The 19,134-nt window shown below is 34.2% G+C and overlaps 1 protein-coding gene across 2 annotated transcripts in view; it reads left to right on the top strand.

The window, feature by feature from the left end:
* LOC111902454 (putative receptor-like protein kinase At5g39000) overlaps positions 1-16,816 on the top strand; it is a 40,364-nt gene extending 23,548 nt beyond the window's left edge. For both annotated transcript variants that reach the window (XM_052769527.1, XM_052769528.1), the window contains exons 3-6: positions 7,836-7,910; positions 14,060-14,188; positions 15,445-16,353; positions 16,471-16,816. In XM_052769527.1, coding sequence (XP_052625487.1) covers positions 7,836-7,910; positions 14,060-14,188; positions 15,445-16,353; positions 16,471-16,476 — 1,119 coding nt within the window. In that variant the 3' untranslated portion in view covers positions 16,477-16,816. The remainder of the gene's footprint in view (positions 1-7,835; positions 7,911-14,059; positions 14,189-15,444; positions 16,354-16,470) is intronic.
* The last annotated feature ends 2,318 nt before the right edge of the window (positions 16,817-19,134 follow it).

The raw sequence follows: 19,134 nt of genomic DNA on the forward strand, positions 1-19,134 counted from the left end.
ATATTAACAATACTCATACCATAATTTGTAATATCATAGGTTATTAAGAAGATATACTCTGAAAAGATACATTTCACATACCAAACACTCGTTCTTCTAAAATATTCTTTGCTTTCAAAACATTCTTACTTTCAAAGCCTTCTTTTCAAAAACATTTAGCACTTTCATTTCAAAACATTTCATATATCAGAGCATTGAATTTCATTATCATAAAATCATTTTTTCGTGTACCCCAAAGTGGGAAAATGCCAACACATACTCACATCAATCACACGTAGGTTAACTATTGCTCTTCTAGTTCCTTTCCCTAGAGGAATCATCTTCAAATACTACTTACACCATATATGGATATAAGTCACTAACATGATCAAAATACCCCACAAGGATCCCATTACTAAATTTCATTCCTTCAAACCATTCCTCATGAAAAACTATAACATAGGCGAAAATCGCGCATAAATCTGAGTTTGTATGCAAAAGTTATGAAGAATATACCAACATTCAAATTTTTGATCGAGCTAGGCACTCTGATGCATGTGCGTGGGTCGCATGCTTGATCATGCAGATCGCATCCCGAAACAACCCAAACACACCCAAAAAGTCACTTTTTGAGTCTTAAACTTACTTGGATGGTTTTGGTCTTTTAGGTAACCATTTGTAACATTTTTAAGGTTTCCAAACACTACTAGAGGGCATTTTATCATGTCAAAACATTAAACATAATTCATTATGTACTAAATCAAAATTCTAAGCTCATAATGTATACAAACACTCAAATGAATGGGGCAAGAGCTCAAGTTGCTCAGAAACAATCTTTAACCGATATCACTTATTTCCAAATCATTTAATACATCATTGGGTGTTGTTAAGTACGTAAAACCACCATTAATGTCATTGCAAGTAATCAATCCAACAATGGAATCCTCAATTCCATTCCATGTTTAAATTGCCCTTTGGGCCAAAACAATCACTAGAGCTAGAAACTTACTAGTATCCCTTCATTTTTGTGTTCCAATATCATCTATAGAGTGTTATTTCATTTTCATGTCATTAACTTCTTAAATGTTAATCATTGTGTAGCTATCCATAGGTTTCACAAAATACCCTTATGACCACAAATTCCATGGATTCATCCAATAATCAATCAACAGTTAGTATTTTGTATCCAAATCGTTCCAATTTTGTGCATTCATGGTTATGAACTTTATTTTCTCAACAATTCCTCAACTACATAGGATTCCATTGTTTTCATCATATTGTCCCTAAATCCATTTCAATCCAAGCTTATACATGATTCTACCATCATGGATGAGTTTGATCATTCCAACTGGATTTATTTTTGTCAAACATCATCTAGGTTATAGAATCCAATCTCATTTCATCATCAATTGCAATATCTTAATTTAGGTTTTATAGGGTTCATGGAGCTTTTTACCCAAATTGTCAAATCTATCAATGGGATGATTGGATTGAGATTAGAACCATGGAAACCAATCAAAAGAGGTTATAAAACCAAACCTTAATCAATATTTCTCAACAAATTTGACATTGGGATTTTACCCACTTCACAAATTGGATTTCTAGGTTGAAAGAGAGAGAAATTATACCTTGTAAGCCTTTTATTCCTCTTCCTTTTCCTTGAATGCTCCAATCTCCACTTGAATCAAATCTAGGAGCTCTTAAGGTCAAAATCTCCATTAGAGGAGGAATGATGAAGTTCAAACATGTTTTTCTTCCATAAGAGAAGAATTGTGCATCTTATTTCCTAAAACTTTACCATTTGGTCCTTCCAGTTTGCTCATTTTGTCAATTTCCAACATCAACTCATATTTTGTGATTTTAACTTAATATTTGACGTAATAAGTCCTCATCCCTCCATTATATAACTTTTCTAGTCCTTTCCAATAATTGAGTCAACTATTTGGTCAAATCACTCTGCCAACATGACACGTTTGACCCTTTAACTTTAAAATGTTATTATTTTCACTTCTAACTATCTAAACTTCATATAAATTAATGATATAGTTATTCCTTGGTGATATATATATATATATATATATATATATATATATATATATATATATATATATATATATACATATATATATATATATATATATATATATATATATTCATTTATTTACTTTATTAGTTTAAGAACATAGTCTTATAAGATTCTCGATCAATTCATCATTCTTGAAAAATGTCTAAAACAACTTTTGTTTAACATAACCTGCTTGATCCATAAAGGATCCTAAAACAACTTTTGTTTAACATAACCTGCTCGATCCCATTTACGTCAGGCCTCTCATGCTTATGTGACATTTGTCTTACAAGATTCTCGATCAAGTCATCATTCTTGAAAAATGCCTAGCATCGACATTTAACTAGCGATTATATGACCTTTATCCTACTAAAAAACAACCTCGATCATCTTAAGAAACAGGCAAGTGGTTAGGTGACACATCGTCTATAATGAGCATGCAAATGATGCGTGAGTGTTCTTCAAAAGGGACAACATTGACTTGCATTTTAAGAAATCGTTTTACATATGTTTCATAAATCTAGTTAAAAAACATGGTCTCGTGAATATTGCATGCATCTAACAAATTAATCTTGTTATCTTTTATAAAAGTCTTAATTCTTATATTCATGTTACCATTTGTAAAAATAATAATTCTTATATAAGGTTCTTTTGGTTCAAAATAAAACTTCGTTTTATTAACCCTTTAGTAGTGATCATTGATATCTTATATTAAGGTTTAGCGATCGTGTGCTTTTTAAAACCAATTATATTCTTTTAATAAAACTTCATTTTATTGTTAAGACTTCGAGTTTTGATGAGTTTTAAAATCATTGTTTTAAATCTTCTTTAGTAATCAAATTTTTTTGATGTTATGAATTTGTAGAATAAAACTCATTTTAAACCTCTTATGTTTAACAATCATACGTTGAGAAACCAAAACCATGTGATCGTAATTATGTTCTAAATCATATACAGTATGCATAAACATAATATCATCATAACGAGTTATGTTTTGAAACACAATATCATATATATAGTTTAGACATAAAAATAATATTTAATATTATTGCTTTACATAATAAAGTTGTAAATCGAATTTTAGTTGTTTTTTAATAAAACATCCGTTCATTATAAAATACATGGAGTTTAGATTTACTTTAAAACATATTTAAAAACCATTCTCAACATTTTCAAAGTTGACTATTAAGAGTTTTACAATATAAAAACTCAATTTTAAACATTTTAAAAATACTTTTTTAAGAAACCTCATTTTTAAACATCTCACCTTATAATCAAAATATTTAATTCTAAAACTCCAAGTTATGTTAATTTATGATAAAATATTATTTATAATCCGAAAATCCTTTTCATACACATAGCATTAACATAAAATAAATAACCCAAGCATGCGGAAAATGTATAAACCAAGTCATTTACAAGTAATAATTTTTGTGAACCAGCACAAGAATTATGAAGTAATTTATATAGAGTTTAAGTGAGAATTCAAAAGGTCTTCTAGTTCCTACTTGGCAAAACAACACTTGCTTGCAAAAAACACTTCAAGACTCCATGTGTTGTGATGGCATTAGACTTACACCATTAAGACCATAATTAAGCATACAAACTCAAGTTGCGATTAGTCATAAGTGGTTAAGACATCGAACAATCTTCCAAACTTGGTAATATCTTTATCTTGCTATATTTGTAAAAGAATAAAACTAGTCTAAACAAAATTATTACATACAATTAAACAAATGAAAAATAACCTGTTTATCTAATACATCTTTATGAACAAATAAATAACAACCAACACAACACAAGCATCCTAATGGCTTGTTTATACACAATATCATCATATGAAACAAACAAACAAACACTTAGTTTATCTAAGGCAACTTTATGAAACCAAAATGTATGAAAAAATTGCTAGCATAAAATAACAATTATAAAACAACAACTTTCCATATAAAATATATTTGGTCATTTCTTTGCAAAAAGAAATGTCATGCATATTTTCCAAAACCAAAGGTTATAAAACATAATAATAAATATGTTTACTTGTAAAAGAGGCTTTGATACCACTAAGAGTTTTTGATACCTCAAAAATGATACTTTTCTTATTACGGAAAATAGAAGGGACTTTAAAATAACCATTATTTTAAGACCATTTTAAAACAAAACCACCAGTAATCCATTTACATGGGTTAGATATATTATAAACAACGATAGGATGTTTAGATGGAAAACTTTGAAAATCCTTTCATCCTACTTGGAAATTGGGGAGTTGATGAAGATGGAAAAATACAAAAAGCTTGATCTTGTCTAAACGTATCACCAACAAGTATGTGTCACTAAGAATGTTAGTTCTCTTCTTGCATTAAGTATTTATTAAGCCTTTAAGAACTAAACACCATTTTGTCTTAAAGGAAAAACACTTAAGCACTTACTCTCTTCACTACAGTTTAAAATATAGAAATAGGAAAGAGAGAGAGAGAGAGAGAGAGAGAGAGAGAGATAGATAGATAAAGAGAGGGAGGGAGGGAGCTCTTAGGTTTGAGGAAGAAAATAAATAAGCAATCCTAAAGCGAAAGCCTCTAATTCTCTTATGTACACAAACATATATGTCTTAAAGGACAATCTTCTATTTAATGGAAATGGATTGCTTTATAAGGAACATGTCTTGTGTAATAGGGAAGTTAACAACCAACTTGCCATAACTCATTGAAGCTCATGGATTTGATAGGGGTGAAGGGAGGAGTGAAGAGCGTTAATTCTCATTTGTACAACATTTATCTAGTGAACTTATAAATGTCCAAAATAATGTACACACCATATTAAATCATACTATATGATTTAATAACAAGTTATAGTCTCTAAAATATTTATTTCATAAAATAACAATTTCTCCAAAATTAAATACAAGAGTTGAATGTATTTATTAATAATAAGATTCTTAATAAATATTAAATATATGACAACATGCTAAAAATGTGACCTTGTAGGATTATATGTTATTGGAATCATCATTAGAAAATGATAGTTGGGCATATAGACTCAACATTTATTAGTAGAGATGTGACATTTGATGAATCGTATATGTATAACCAGAGAGGAGGCGGTACAAGTGTTGCAAGGAATGATTGGAGTGCTAGCTAGAATGTGGATTTGGCAAAAGAAAACCCACACTGTTTTGTGATAAGTGAGGAACAAAAAGGTCTCAAAGAACATCATAGACGTGAGGAATCCCATGTACAACCCATGGAAGAAGGGTCTGGAGATATTGATGCCGAAAAAGATAACTTGAAGGAGCTTTAAAAAATGAGTTTGTGATGAAAGATTTAGGAGCTAAAAAGAAGATATCAGAGATTCAGATTTAAAGGGGTAGAAGAGTGGGATGGTTATACATTTCTCACTACATTGAGAAAGTCTTGCAGTCGTTCTATTTTGACAATTCCAAACCTATTGGTAATCCTTTGGTAGTTCAATGCAATCTTAGTAAAGCTTATTAGGAAGTGGTCAAGTGTATCTTGCGACACCTAAAGGCAACATTTGATGTTTTTATGGTGTATCGTTCTAACAGTCGACATACTGACTTGGTTGGATTTGTAGACTAAGACCATGATGATGATTTGGTTATACGAAGATCAGTGGTGTATGGTCTCGTTCAAAGTCTTGGTTTGAAGGTGGAGAAACCTATCATGTTTTGTGATAGGTTTTACATTTAAATGATTGATACCAAGGATAATCTAGACGGCATGCTACAAGGTCGTTTCCTAGAGTGAAGCTCAAGCTTTGTCTAAACTTGGTTGAATTTTGCAGGTGTTAAGTCCCTTCAGGGCGGGATGAGAAAGAAAGTTCTAGGTTTCTGGAGTTACTCAGAAAATGCTCAAGTAGAGATGGGGATTGTTAAATGTGACTTGAGAGTTGAAGATCTGAAATGAGAATTAGAGCATTTGACAATTCAATTGAGTATCTAGAAATTAAATGGAACATCTAGATATTTTATGGGGCATCTTGAAATTGAATGGAGCGTCTATAATTGAAAGGGGGATCTAGAATTGAATGTAGCATCTAGAAATTAAAAGGAGCATCTAGATATCCAGTGGGGTATTTAGAAATTGAATGGAGCATCTAGAAATTCAATGTAGCATCTAGATCTTGAATGGAGCATTTGGAAGCATAGTGGAACATCCAAACACTAAATGGAGTATTTTACGTTAGGATAGAGCATCTGACATATCATTAGAGCATCAGAAGAAGCACCGTGTACATGATACACCACCAAGTGACAATGTGCACTGCCAATAGTACAAGGTGCTCCATTGTTGGTCAAGGTGCACCACGTTGTGGTCATGATGCACCATCTTGGTGACCCTGATGATTTTCTCAGTGTTGATATGTTGTTTATGTACTATTGGAAAGATGATGCTCCACCAACGGGCTTAGTGTGCTATCATGGTACATAAGGTGTCATTGATGTCACGTGTTGCATCATTGGATTAGATGAGGTACCCCTCTAGCTTTGAGGTACGCTAAGGTGTTGAAGGAAGTCCCGAGTTGCTCGAAATTTGAAGGTGCTCAAGGTGGATGCCCCATGGAGCATGATGCACCCTTGTGACATCATGGTGCACTCCATAGGAATGGCTGGACCCATTACAGTTTTTGGTATGATCCGTAGTCTATAAATAGGGATGTCTACTAAGTCGTTTATTGGTATCTTTGTATCTTGAATACTTAGTGAGTAGGTCAGATCTTTATTAAGTTGTACTTGTAATCTTTATTTGAGAACTCTTGAATAAGAATACTCCCTCTTGTCCTTGGATGTAGGTAACCTTGATCGCACCATATAAATAATGTGTCTTTATGGGTGTAGTTTCGTGAGTTATCCTCTTTACTTTCTAACAACTATTATCCGAGTTTGGGAAGTGGCATATGATCTGTTTTGGCAAGTGGCATATTCTTCTATTCAACTATTAATTATTAAAGTATTATCTAATTTCATTCATTCAAATACTAAGGTATTATCTAATTTCATGAATTCAAATAAGAAATAATTTTTAATTCTCAAAGTGGATCATATTTTTAATTATTAAAGTATAAAAAACGAATCATATTTTTAAGTATTAAAGTATTAAAACTGCACTGGATCATGTTTGCTCACTGAATGTAAACCCAAAAACTTAAAGCAATGTTTTTTAGATTATAATGACCAAAGTTTATTTATTTTAGATAATAATGACTATAGTTTACTTTATTTTTAGATTATAATTGCTAACATAGTTATGGTATTTGCATATTTAATTTTCTATTAACTTGTTGCTAAACATGAAATAGCGAACACTATTTCATCGTTATCGCTACGTAGCATATATGTAGTTTATGGCTCGTCTCCTATTCACTTTTGAAAAATATGTGTCCGTGAAAAATATGTGTCCGTGTAATTCATGAATTTACACAATGTGATTAAACAAACCAAATTTATATATAAATGAAAATGTAAAAACAGCTCATTTTTGTGTTAGTGTTATACAAGGGATTCAAACACCGAACCTACATTAATTACGCATCACTCTTACCAATACTAGACCTCAAATGCATTAGTTACACCTTAGACTTCTGAATTACTAGATACGGCATCGAATGAATTTTAAACATTAAAGTTTTGTGTCTTACTACATTGTGCAAATACACAAGAAGTATATATATGTATACATGTTTACTATTGTTTCGTGAATCATTATTGATTATTCAGGGTTTTTTTAAGGGATATTGAGTTATAATTTGCATGCAAAATTTGTGGGAAGTGCAGCAAAAGCAAGATGCTAGAGAGGCGTTACAGAGACATCGTAAAAATTTTGGTGCTGCTAAGCCGCATACCAATCAGGTCAATAATCTTATTTGACACCCTTTCTTTCACTATTTAGAACATTTCCACAAACGCTTGGGATCTTCATCAAAACATACCCCCTATAAAAAAATTAATCACTCATCTATAATGTCATTAGTTTATCAATATGTTTGGACAGCTAAACCTTTGGATAAAAAATATTTTGGCTTAGCACTATCCAGGTGTGTTAGAAATGTGTCCCCCCTTAAGTCGTGGACAAAATGTGTATAATTAGGAGCATGATTAGATGAATGTGTCTTATCCGTTGTAAAAGAAAAGAAAAAAAGATCATTGTGTTTGGACTTGATGCTTTTTATTCTAAATCTAAATACAAAAATAAACAAAGTATGTCAAAACTTGTGTTTTAGATGTGCTTTAGTGCTTACTAATTTTTTCTTCATTCCAAATCCTAAAAATGGTTGAATATATTAACTTTAAAATGGGTATATGTCAATGTGGTAAAGCATCTCAAAACGTTAAGAAAAAGTGCTACATTTCGTTTATTTTATTTATGATTTTGTTCAGTGCATGTTTTAATTTGAATACGCGTACAAGGTTGCAACGGCTGCTATAAAACCGAATGAAAGTTTGCAATTTAGAAGAAAAAATTTATTTTCACTATTTTGTATTAATCAACACCACATAATAAAAGTCTAAACAAATAACATATATTTTTCTAAATATCTGAAAATAGAGTTTGGTGTTGAGATATATACAAAGTGGGTATCGAGCGAGTAACAGTTCCAAAATGTCAAGAACAAGAACCGATCCCATCTGCTTCGGTTCAAGAATTGCTGATTTTGCATTAGGTCTGGCTCCAAATGTGGGTAACGGATTTCAACGTTCAGCCCTAATAACATGGCGTCCACTAATTTTCTATCTAATTCACTTATATTTTAGTTTCACTCAATGGGGAAAGTTAATTTGGATAAATTGTATATTGTATAATATCATACGGGTAAAGATACAAAGGAATATAAATAGAATTCGTATTTACAGTTAGCCTCCTCTAACTATTCAAGTAATCTAATATAGACTCAACTACTTTGTCTAATATTCCCCCTCAAGCTAATGTCGGGTATCGACTTGTAGCTTGGATCTAAGATTCGTAAACTGTTGAGTAGGTAGCGGTTTGGTGAAGACATCCGCTATCTGATCTTCAGTAGAGATATGTTGAATGGATAGTTTCTTGTCCACAACCTTTTCTCGAACAAAGTGAAAGTCAACCTCAACATGTTTTGTTCGTGCGTGGAAGACTGGATTTGCAGATAAATAAGTGGCTCCAAGATTATCACACCACAAAACCGGAGTTGTAGTAGTGGGAGCACGAAGTTCATGCACGAGATATTCTAACCAGGTAACTTCAACGACGGTATCGACTAAGGCTTTGTATTCAGATTCTGTGGAGGAATGAGAGACTGTCTTCTGCTTTTTGGCTGACCACGAGACAAGATTAGAACCAAGATCTATAGCAAATCCCCCCGTGGATCGGTGGTCATCTGGACAACCAGCCAGTCTGCATCAGAGTACGCATGCAGAGAAGGAGAGTGTGCATCAGTATAAGCATGCAATGTGGAGTCTAGGTTGCACCGGAAGCGAAGGCCGTGATTAACAGTGCCTTGTAAGTAACAAAGGATGCGCTTGACCGCTGACCAATGGTTCTCTGTTGGAGAATGCATGAATTGGCAAACTTTGTTGACAACATAACTAATGTCTGGCCTAGATAAAGTTGCATATTGTAGAGCCCCAACGACTTGACGATATCGTACAGGGTTCTCAAACGGCGGACTGTCCCCAATAGCTAAATTGGCGGTTGTGATAATGGGGTTTGTCAACAGGTTTAGCATGAGATAGTCCAACTTTTTGAAGAATGTCCAAGATGTACTTTCTTTGGGATAGAATAAGATCAGGTCCTTGTTTAGTCACCTCTATCCCAAGAAAATAAGAAAGAGGACCCATATCCTGAACTGCAAAGGTTGTACTCAATCGGTTGACAATGTTGTCAATGGCAGTAAGATTGTTACCCGTAAGGATGATGTCATCCACATAAACAAGCATGTACAAAAGGGTGCCGCCAGAGGAGTATATGAACAAGGAAGGATCGGTTTTGGATCCCCGAAAACCAAGAGAGACCAGTGCTCATGAGAGACGATGAAACCAGGATCGTGGTGCTTGTTTGAGCCCGTAGATGGATTTGTGAAGACGACATACATGATTCGGACGTTTCGGATCTGTAAAGCCAGGTGGTTGTCGAAGATAAACAATCTCTGTCAGATCACCGTGAAGAAATGCATTTTGAACATCCAATTGATGAAGAGGTCAACATTATGAGACTGCAAGAGAAAGAACAGCTCTAACGGTTGTAAATTTGATGACCGGGCTAAACGTCCCATGGTAATCAATACCAGGTTGTTGATGAAAACCTTTGGCAACGAGTCTAGCTTTGTAACGTTTGACAGCACCTGATTGACCTCTCTTAATTTTGTAGACCCACTTACAGTCAACAATATTAGCATGCTTAACAGGAAGGATTAAGGACCAAGTGCCATTGCGCATAAGCGTGTCATATTCTTCAGCCATGGCTTTCCGCCATTGGGGAGACTGATTAGCAACAGAGAATGACGAAGGCTCAATTTCGCTGGGTGCTGAAGTGTGATATGTTGCTGGGTCATAAGGAACCCTTGGTTTTGGATTGGGACGCAGATTCGCGGGACGAGCCCGGCTTGACGTGGCTGTCGTGGTCGGTTGAGCAGCGATCGGTTCAGCAGTAGGCGGTGTAGTGGTGACGGGTTCAGCAGTGGGAGCTGTTGGTTCGTCGACGGGTTCGTTGACAAAATCGGGTGTTGTAGATGGTATGGGGGTTTGCCGACGTTGGTGAACGTAAGTACGAAGCGGTATGTTTGCTGATGGCGTATCGATGGGAGCTTGATCAGTAGGGTAGCTAGATACGTAAGGATCTGGTGGTGATGGGTTAGGAATTTGGTGACCAGATGCGTCATACCAAAAAGGGGAAGTGTTGTTCGTTGAAACGAACATGTCGGACAATGTAAGTTCGTCCGGTAGTGATATCTAGACACCGATAGCCATGATGTGATGGACTATAGCCGAGGAAAACACAGGCTATGGACCGAAAATCCATCTTATGCTTGTTATAGGGTCTAATGTGAGGAAAACATTATGAACCAAAGACCCGTAAGAATGAATAGTCAGGTTTCCGTGTGAACAGGTATTCAAAGGGAGATTTGTTAGCAAGGTTCCGTGAGGGCATCCGATTAATGAGATAAACAGTGGTGTCATAAGCAAAGTGCCAATACTTACGCGGAACCCCAGATTGTGAAAGAAGGGTGAGGCTGGTTTCGACCACATGCCGGTGGAGGCGTTCAACAACGCCGTTCTGTTCACTTGTGTAGGGGCATGAAAGTCGGTGAATAATCCCAAGAGAGGTGAGAAATTGTGATAGATTTCGAAATTCCCCACCCCAGTCGGTTTGGACAGATTTAATTTTGGTACTAAATTGACGTTCGATCATGATGGTAAACTGTTTAAAAACCCCTAACACATCCGTATTTTGTTTCAACGGAAAGAACCACATATATTTAGAGTAATCATCAACGCACAATAAAAAATAGTGATGACCATCAATGGAAGGGATAGGGGCGGGGCCCATACATCACACATAATTAAATCCAAAAACTGATTACTCTTAAAATTTGAGGAAGACAAATGTAATTTGGACGATTTGCCAATATGACAAGAATTACAAAAAGAAACAGAATTTTTATTGCAAACTGGAAGACTAAATCTAGAGAGCATAGTATTTAAAAGTTGGGAGTGCGGATATCCAAGTCTTTGGTGCCCAATGTCTGGAGAAACACGAACAGCTGTAAAAGCGACTTTCGGAAGACTGCAAAATTGTCGGAGATGCATGGAATAGAGTCCGTTGTTACTTGGACCCGTGAGGAGGGTGGTGCGTGTGAGCTTGTCCTTAACAACAAAAAAAAGAGGAGTGAAATTCAAAGAAAACATGATTATCTTGACAAAAACGTTGAACAGAAAGAAGATTTTTTTTTTTGGAACATGAAGAATATTTGGGAGAGAGAAGGTTTTAGAGGGTGAGTGAAAACTAGTGGAACCGACATGAAGAATAGGTAAGCCCTTACCATTGCCCACGTGGAGGAAATCATCACCGTAGTAAGGTTCATGGTGATCGAAGGTCGATGTGTCTTGTGTGACATGGCTGTTTGACCCGGTATCAGGAACCCAAGTATGCATTTGTTGAGATCTGAAGTCTGTGAAATTGGCAGATGGTTGCTGAGGTGGTCGTTTCATGGTAGCGGGATCACGGTTAGGGCATTGGGAGGGTACATGACCAATGCCACACCTATTGCAGGTTCCGTAAATAGTGTTCTGATTGGTTGCCTAGTTGAACTGTTGGTTTCTGTTTCCCCTTGTTTGTTGATTGTACGAGCCTCGCCCACGACCGCGGCCATGTCCGCGAGAATTCTGGGAACAAGATGAGTAGAATGCCTGAGCAGGTTGGTTAACCGGTTGTAGTTGTAAGCCAAGTTGAGATGCCAGTTGTTGTAGAGCTTGAATTGTATCAGCTTGAGGAGCAGATGTAGTAGAGGGTAGTCGATTGGTGGTAGCAGTAAAAGCTTGAATAGGAGAGATGGCAGGTGCAAATTTCCGAATCATATAGTCATGATCAAATAAGAGGCCCTGTAGCTCGACAAAGGCGATGGGATGTTCTCGGGCGAGAATGTTAGACTTAAGGCCATTGTATTCATCGCGGAGACCGGAAACAACACACATAACGAGGTCCTTTTCTTTGACCTGTTCTCCAATGTTTGCGAGGGCTTCGGTTTATTCTTTGGCACTGGAAAGAAAGGTAGAGATAGATTCTTCGGGTTGCATCTCTATCTTGAGAAGTTGTGACTTGAGGGTGTATTCCCTATAGATCGATTAAGGAGCATATGCACGTACGAGGGAGAGCCATATATCTCTGGAGGTATCGCCTTGAACATGTGGGAAGGAGGCTTCGGAGATTGTAGAGATGATCAACATGAGAACGCGTGCATCATTCAAGATCCAGATAGCATAATCTGGATTCTGTTGAGTTTTGGGTTGTGCTTCGGTGGATACACCTGGTAGTGTTTGAGATGGACATGGAAGAGAGCCATCAACGTATTGGAAAAGATTGTTTGTGATAAGAAACGGTTGGATCATTGTTTTCCAGAAACCGTAATTTGTTCGAGATAGGGTGAAAGCAAATTTGTGTGAGTTGTGCGAGTGTTTTTCTGCTGTTGTGAAGGATTGAATTGTCATGGTGAGCTAACGAAAAAGACAGGAGAAAAACGAAGATGTTGTTGCAGAGGGTAGGGCCGGCTAGCTCTGATACCAAGTTAATTTGGGTAAATTGTATATTGTATATCGTACGGGTAAAGATACAAAGGAATATAAATAGAATTCATATTTACAGTTAGCCTCCTCTAACTATTCAAGTAATCTAATATAGACTAAACTACTTTGTCTAATAGAGAAACAAATAATTTTCGGTACATTTATTAAGTCCTCGTAATCGATTTCAACCATTTAACACGTATCTAGTCCTATTCCTACCAGACATCCAATATGGCTAAATTTGTCACATTCTTGTGTACCCCAACTATCTAATGTTCTCTCTCATCCACAAATACTTAATGTGTACTCCTTATTATTTAATATTTCCTTAAGTCAACCTGTGTTAGTGTATGTTATTTTTCTTTGCAATCCATGAATTTACAAAATATGATTAAACAAACCAAATTTGTACATAAATGAAAATGTTGAATCACTTCATTTTCGTGTTAGTGTTTTGGATATTGGAAATATTTTGAGAATTTGGGTGTCCTAAGGATTGTAACACCTAAACTACATTAATCACGCACACTCTTATCAATCACTAGATCTTAAATGCATTAGTTATGCCTTAAAATCTCAATTCAATTTACTTCTAAACAACAAAATTTTGTGTCCCACTACATCGTGCAGGTACTTACGTACTTCAGTTTTGTTTACTTTTGTTTCATGAATCATTATTTATTATTAAGGGTTTTTATTTTTGAGGGATGTGGAGTTATAATTTGCATGCGAATGTGTGGGTGCAGCAAAAGCTGGATGTTAAAAAGGCGTTAAAGAGACATGCGAAAAATTTTGTTGTTGTAGAGGAACCTTATCAACGGCCACATTACTTTCCTAACCTCCCCAAAGTTGCTTATATGCCTCGTACTAATCAGGTCAATAATCTTATTTTACACACTTTCTTTAACTATTTGGGACATTTCCACAAAGACTTGGGATCCTCATCGAAGCAACCCCCCGATGAACAATTAATCACTTAAATCTATGATGTATCTTTAGTTTATCAATCTATTTGGACAAAAAGGCCTTTGTGTTATAGCAATATCCAGTTGCCATGTGAAGATGTCTCTCCTCAAGTGGTTGAGGGTGCAACTCATGTGGTGGACAAAAAGGTGTATAATTATGAGCATGATTAGACGAATGCGTGTCTTAGCTGTTTAAAAAAAAATCAAAGTGTTTGGACTTGATGCTTTCCATGTTAAAACTAAATACAAAAATAAACAAAGTATATATATGTGAAAATACAAAATCATATTATACATAAATAACTACCTATATTATAATAGTTTTTACCATAGATTGTCATATTAATTAATGTATATCTAATTTAGTAGCCTATGCACATATATTAAAAAAAGTAAAATATCATATTCATATCCTTATCATTATCATGTGTTTTGAGTAAAATTAAGCATACCACAAAGAAAATTATTTTATGTAGATAAAGGACCTTTATATTGCTATATATAACCAACTTTCAATTTTCACCAAGTCAGGTTGTGAGTAAAAGGTCCAAGACCAAGTACAAAAATGTTTGGACCGGATGGACAAGCTCGATGTGGGTTTCGTTTACTGACATCATAAAAATACCAGTTTGACTAAATGCAAGAAGTAGGTTTCATTCTTTTACTTAGTAAGGAGTTGTACTTTTAAAAAATCTAATAAATTTGAACATTATACTTACAGTTTTTTCTCATCAAGACGATTTTTAACATATATATCGATTAATACCAAAAGAGTTGCTTTATATGCTATTGACATTGATATATTGGTTGGATTCTTTAATATTGAAGGTCCTAATATGAAGAAATAAACGAAGGTTTATTTAATTAAAAAATCAATAAAAAAACATTGCTATTTCTTTCTGTTAACTGTACTCTAAAAACAGCGTCTCAACCTAAAAACTGTTTTGGGTATAGTAGATGGCTTCTTCCATGTAGAAACTGTTTTGTAACATGTATGAAAACTTCAACTTAACCGGTATATATATATATATATATATATATATATATATATATATATATATATATATATATATATATATATATATATATATATATATATATATATATATAAGTTTTGTGAGACTTGTTGAATATTAATTATTTGAGATTATGTTCCAATGAAACAGCCGAAAGACCTCAAAATACCCTTCCATGTGATAAAAGATTGTACCCAAGACTTCAACGAAAAAAATTTCATCGCGAAGGGTGGTTACGGAAGGGTCTATAAGGGAATCCTCACCTGGGCAGATCATGTAAACCAACTAGTTGCTGTAAAACGGCTAGATGTCTCCGGATTTCAAGGCAGCAAGGAGTTCCGCACAGAGGTTACAATGCTTTCAGAGTATCAACACAAAAACATTATAAAACTTATAGGATTTTGTGATGATAACAAGGAGATGATCCTTGTTTACGAATATGCAAGCCATGGAAGCCTTGACAAATATTTAAGTGACACTAAAATGTCGGGTGGGCTATCTTGGTCACAACTCCATAAAATATGTATTGGTGTTACTTATGCGTTGGACTATCTTCATAACCACGTGGCTGAGAAACACAGAATAATACATCGCGATGTGAAAAGCGCGAATGTGTTATTGGATGAGAATTGGAATGCAAAACTTTCCGATTTTGGTTTGGCTAGAATAGGTTTAGCAAATCAACTTAACACCTTTGTGATCACTAACCCTGCTGGCACATATGGTTATACTGACCCACAATACATAAGAACAGGGTTTTTAACAAAAGAGTCGGATATTTATTCGTTTGGTGTGGTTTTGTTTGAAGTTTTGTGTGGAAGGTTGGCGTGTGTCTCCAGTTACCATGATGAGCGGCGATTCCTACATCATTTGGCTCGAACCTGCTACAAAAATGGAGAGTTGGATAAGATTATTGATCAAAGAATAAAGAAAGATATCAATTCAGGAACATTAAGCATGTTTTCAGCTATTGCATATCAATGCTTACAAGAAACTCGGGAGGAACGACCTACAATTGCTGAGGTTGCATTCCAACTTAAGGAAGCGTATAAAATCAAAGTATGTTTGAATATTGTTTTTATCAATTAGTTCAACATGGACATCTTTTTAGGGGAAAAATAAGGATGTCTACATAAAAGTATATGGGTTGCTGACACAACATTTTTTGTTGATCAGCATTAGTTTACACAAGTTTTCAAGATAAGAAGATGAAACCATCCTCGGTCGATTCACAAAAATGAATCTTTGGTGAGTCTTTATAATCAAGGGAGACATGGATGAATTAAATCTAAAGTAAAACTTCGGTTTTATGGTTGTCTATGGACTGTATCGTTGAATAATCATCTTATCATTACAATTAAAATTGTAAAAAAAAAAAAAAAATTAATGCAACCACCTTTATCTGGATATGAATAAATGACTATAAGTCACATATCTTATGTGCAAAATTGTAATGTACCCAACCATATTGTCGGTCAGGCTAAATATGGGTCAAAAGTTGGTAGCAATCTACTATTTGAAATATTTATTTTAGTTTTTTAAAATTATTAAACATTTTATGGTGATGAGGAGTGAAGACTTTAAAGTAGTTTAACACATGAACAAGTTTTACTTTGAGATTGTTATTCACTTATGTTTCATTAATTGGCTAGATTCTTCAAATTTTAATGTCGTAATATAAGAAAATAGAAGTAAGATGCTATAATAATCAAATCAATTAAAGTGCATTGCTATTTCTTGTAATAGAAGGATAAATAAGAGCACGTGTGTTCATTAATCATTAGTATTGGTAAGAAAAGAATGTTAAAATCTAAAAGAAAAGAAGATATAACATGAAATGAAGATATATTTTAGATTTAATTTTTTTTCCATATGTATCTTGTGAATCTTGTGTGAATCGTGTAACTATTTTAATCATTCTGTAGCCACAAGAATATTGTATTAGACATTTAGACGATTAGTATCACAACAAAAAAGAGAGAAAACATAGATAAGTGTGGCATCACTTCCACCAACCTAAGGCAAAGACGACAACCAATAGTTTATGCATTTCGTACTCATTCATTCTTCACTATTTGTTAAGATGTTTTCAAATTACGCAATGCTTAATGACAAGCAGCTAGAAATGAAAAGATAAAATAGATAATGATAATAAAAGTACTTATTGATGAAGTTCTTCTTATTCTTTTTTCCGTGAACCCTTCATAACAAAAAAATAAATAATACATAAAAAAAACAAATAAACAGAACAAAACCATTTTTATTTTATGAATCTATTCGCAAAGACAGAACCTCCTGGTGGCGTAAAGGAGATTATCCCTGCTCATCATAATTCATATTCATGTCACCCTTGATGAAGACAATTTATCTAATACCCTGTGAGCATACCACTATTTAAAAAAGAGCATTACCGACGGCAAAACCGTCGGTAATTGTTTTCACTGACGGAATTGCAACAGACCAAAATCCGTCGGTATATTCTTGTTGCCAATTGTTTGTAACGGATTTCCGACGGCTAAGATAAATTTTATCGATGGATTTTTCCGTTGTTATTAGTAACCGATCACCGACATTAATATTTTTTGCAATGAACTATCGACAGTATCCGCATAATCACTAACAGATTACTGACATATTTTATGTCGTGACAGCTTAGCAACGGATTTTGGCATTATAAAAAATTAAAATGTTCATGAAAAAATTAAAAATAATTACATATTCAACAAGGAAAATTTGTCAGGCTTGTATTGCTTCAAAAGTTCACTCATTTGTCCAAGAAGACGACTTTCTATCTCCTCTTGTAACTTTACATCTCTATCAAGACGGGCTTGTATTTCCTCTTGTTCCTTCACTTCCCGTTCCATCATGCTCTCTAATTCATTTACCTAAAATATGTTCCAACAAACATATATAATTAATATAAAATAGAGATGGAAACAAGAACATATTAATCCTTCATTAAACCAATATATATAATAAGAACATACTTAACTATGTTTTACCACAATATAGTGAATGCATCCATAATGGAAACATAATTTACATAATAACAAATTTAAATCTTATACATATTAACAATGAACTTTGCCTTTATTTACCAATATAGTCAGCGTACATATATTTTTATAAGAACATACTATATACACACATTTTGTACCTAATAGCAACTTACTTTACTATTTTTATCATAATATAAATATACTTTATTTTTTATTGATGAAAACACAATAAGTAAATCAATATACCTTCTTTTGAGATAAGGCGTAATCATGGGAGGATGAATCACAGTCGTAAGGTGTCCCCAACACGACGTAGCCCGGATCTGATGATCCCACCCCATAAACTCACCTCTTTTTTCTCTGCCACCGAAATGCTCCCATATTTCAGCATTAGGTGATGCTGACTAGGGTCGGGGCCATATTTCTCACTCATTGCCTTCTCATATTTGTCCTACAACTTACCAAAACATAATCATCGTTATTACTCTAAACACTTGAAAACTAATGAAATAGCAACATGTAAGGTCTTTTTATTAAAGTAAACTGTCTGTAGGGGTAGAAATATAAAGTGCATTGTTTATATTGGTAAAAAAGGGTAAATTATGTTGCTAGTCTAAGCAATTTGGATTACAAAAAAGATAAAATTTGTTTCTTGGAAATACTCCGTACACCATTAATAGCTGCCATGGATGAAGATGACACCCCAAAATTGAGTGAAGTTGCCAAGATTCTAGAAGAAACTCTAAATGTCAGATTTATCCTAATTTCTATATAAAATACTTTTTGAATATGGGTTTATTTTCTTTTTTAGTAAAAGATGTTTTTTTAATTAACCATTAGA

Source organism: Lactuca sativa, chromosome 3 (assembly GCF_002870075.4).
Source record: "Lactuca sativa cultivar Salinas chromosome 3, Lsat_Salinas_v11, whole genome shotgun sequence".
Lineage (NCBI taxonomy): Eukaryota > Viridiplantae > Streptophyta > Magnoliopsida > Asterales > Asteraceae > Lactuca > Lactuca sativa.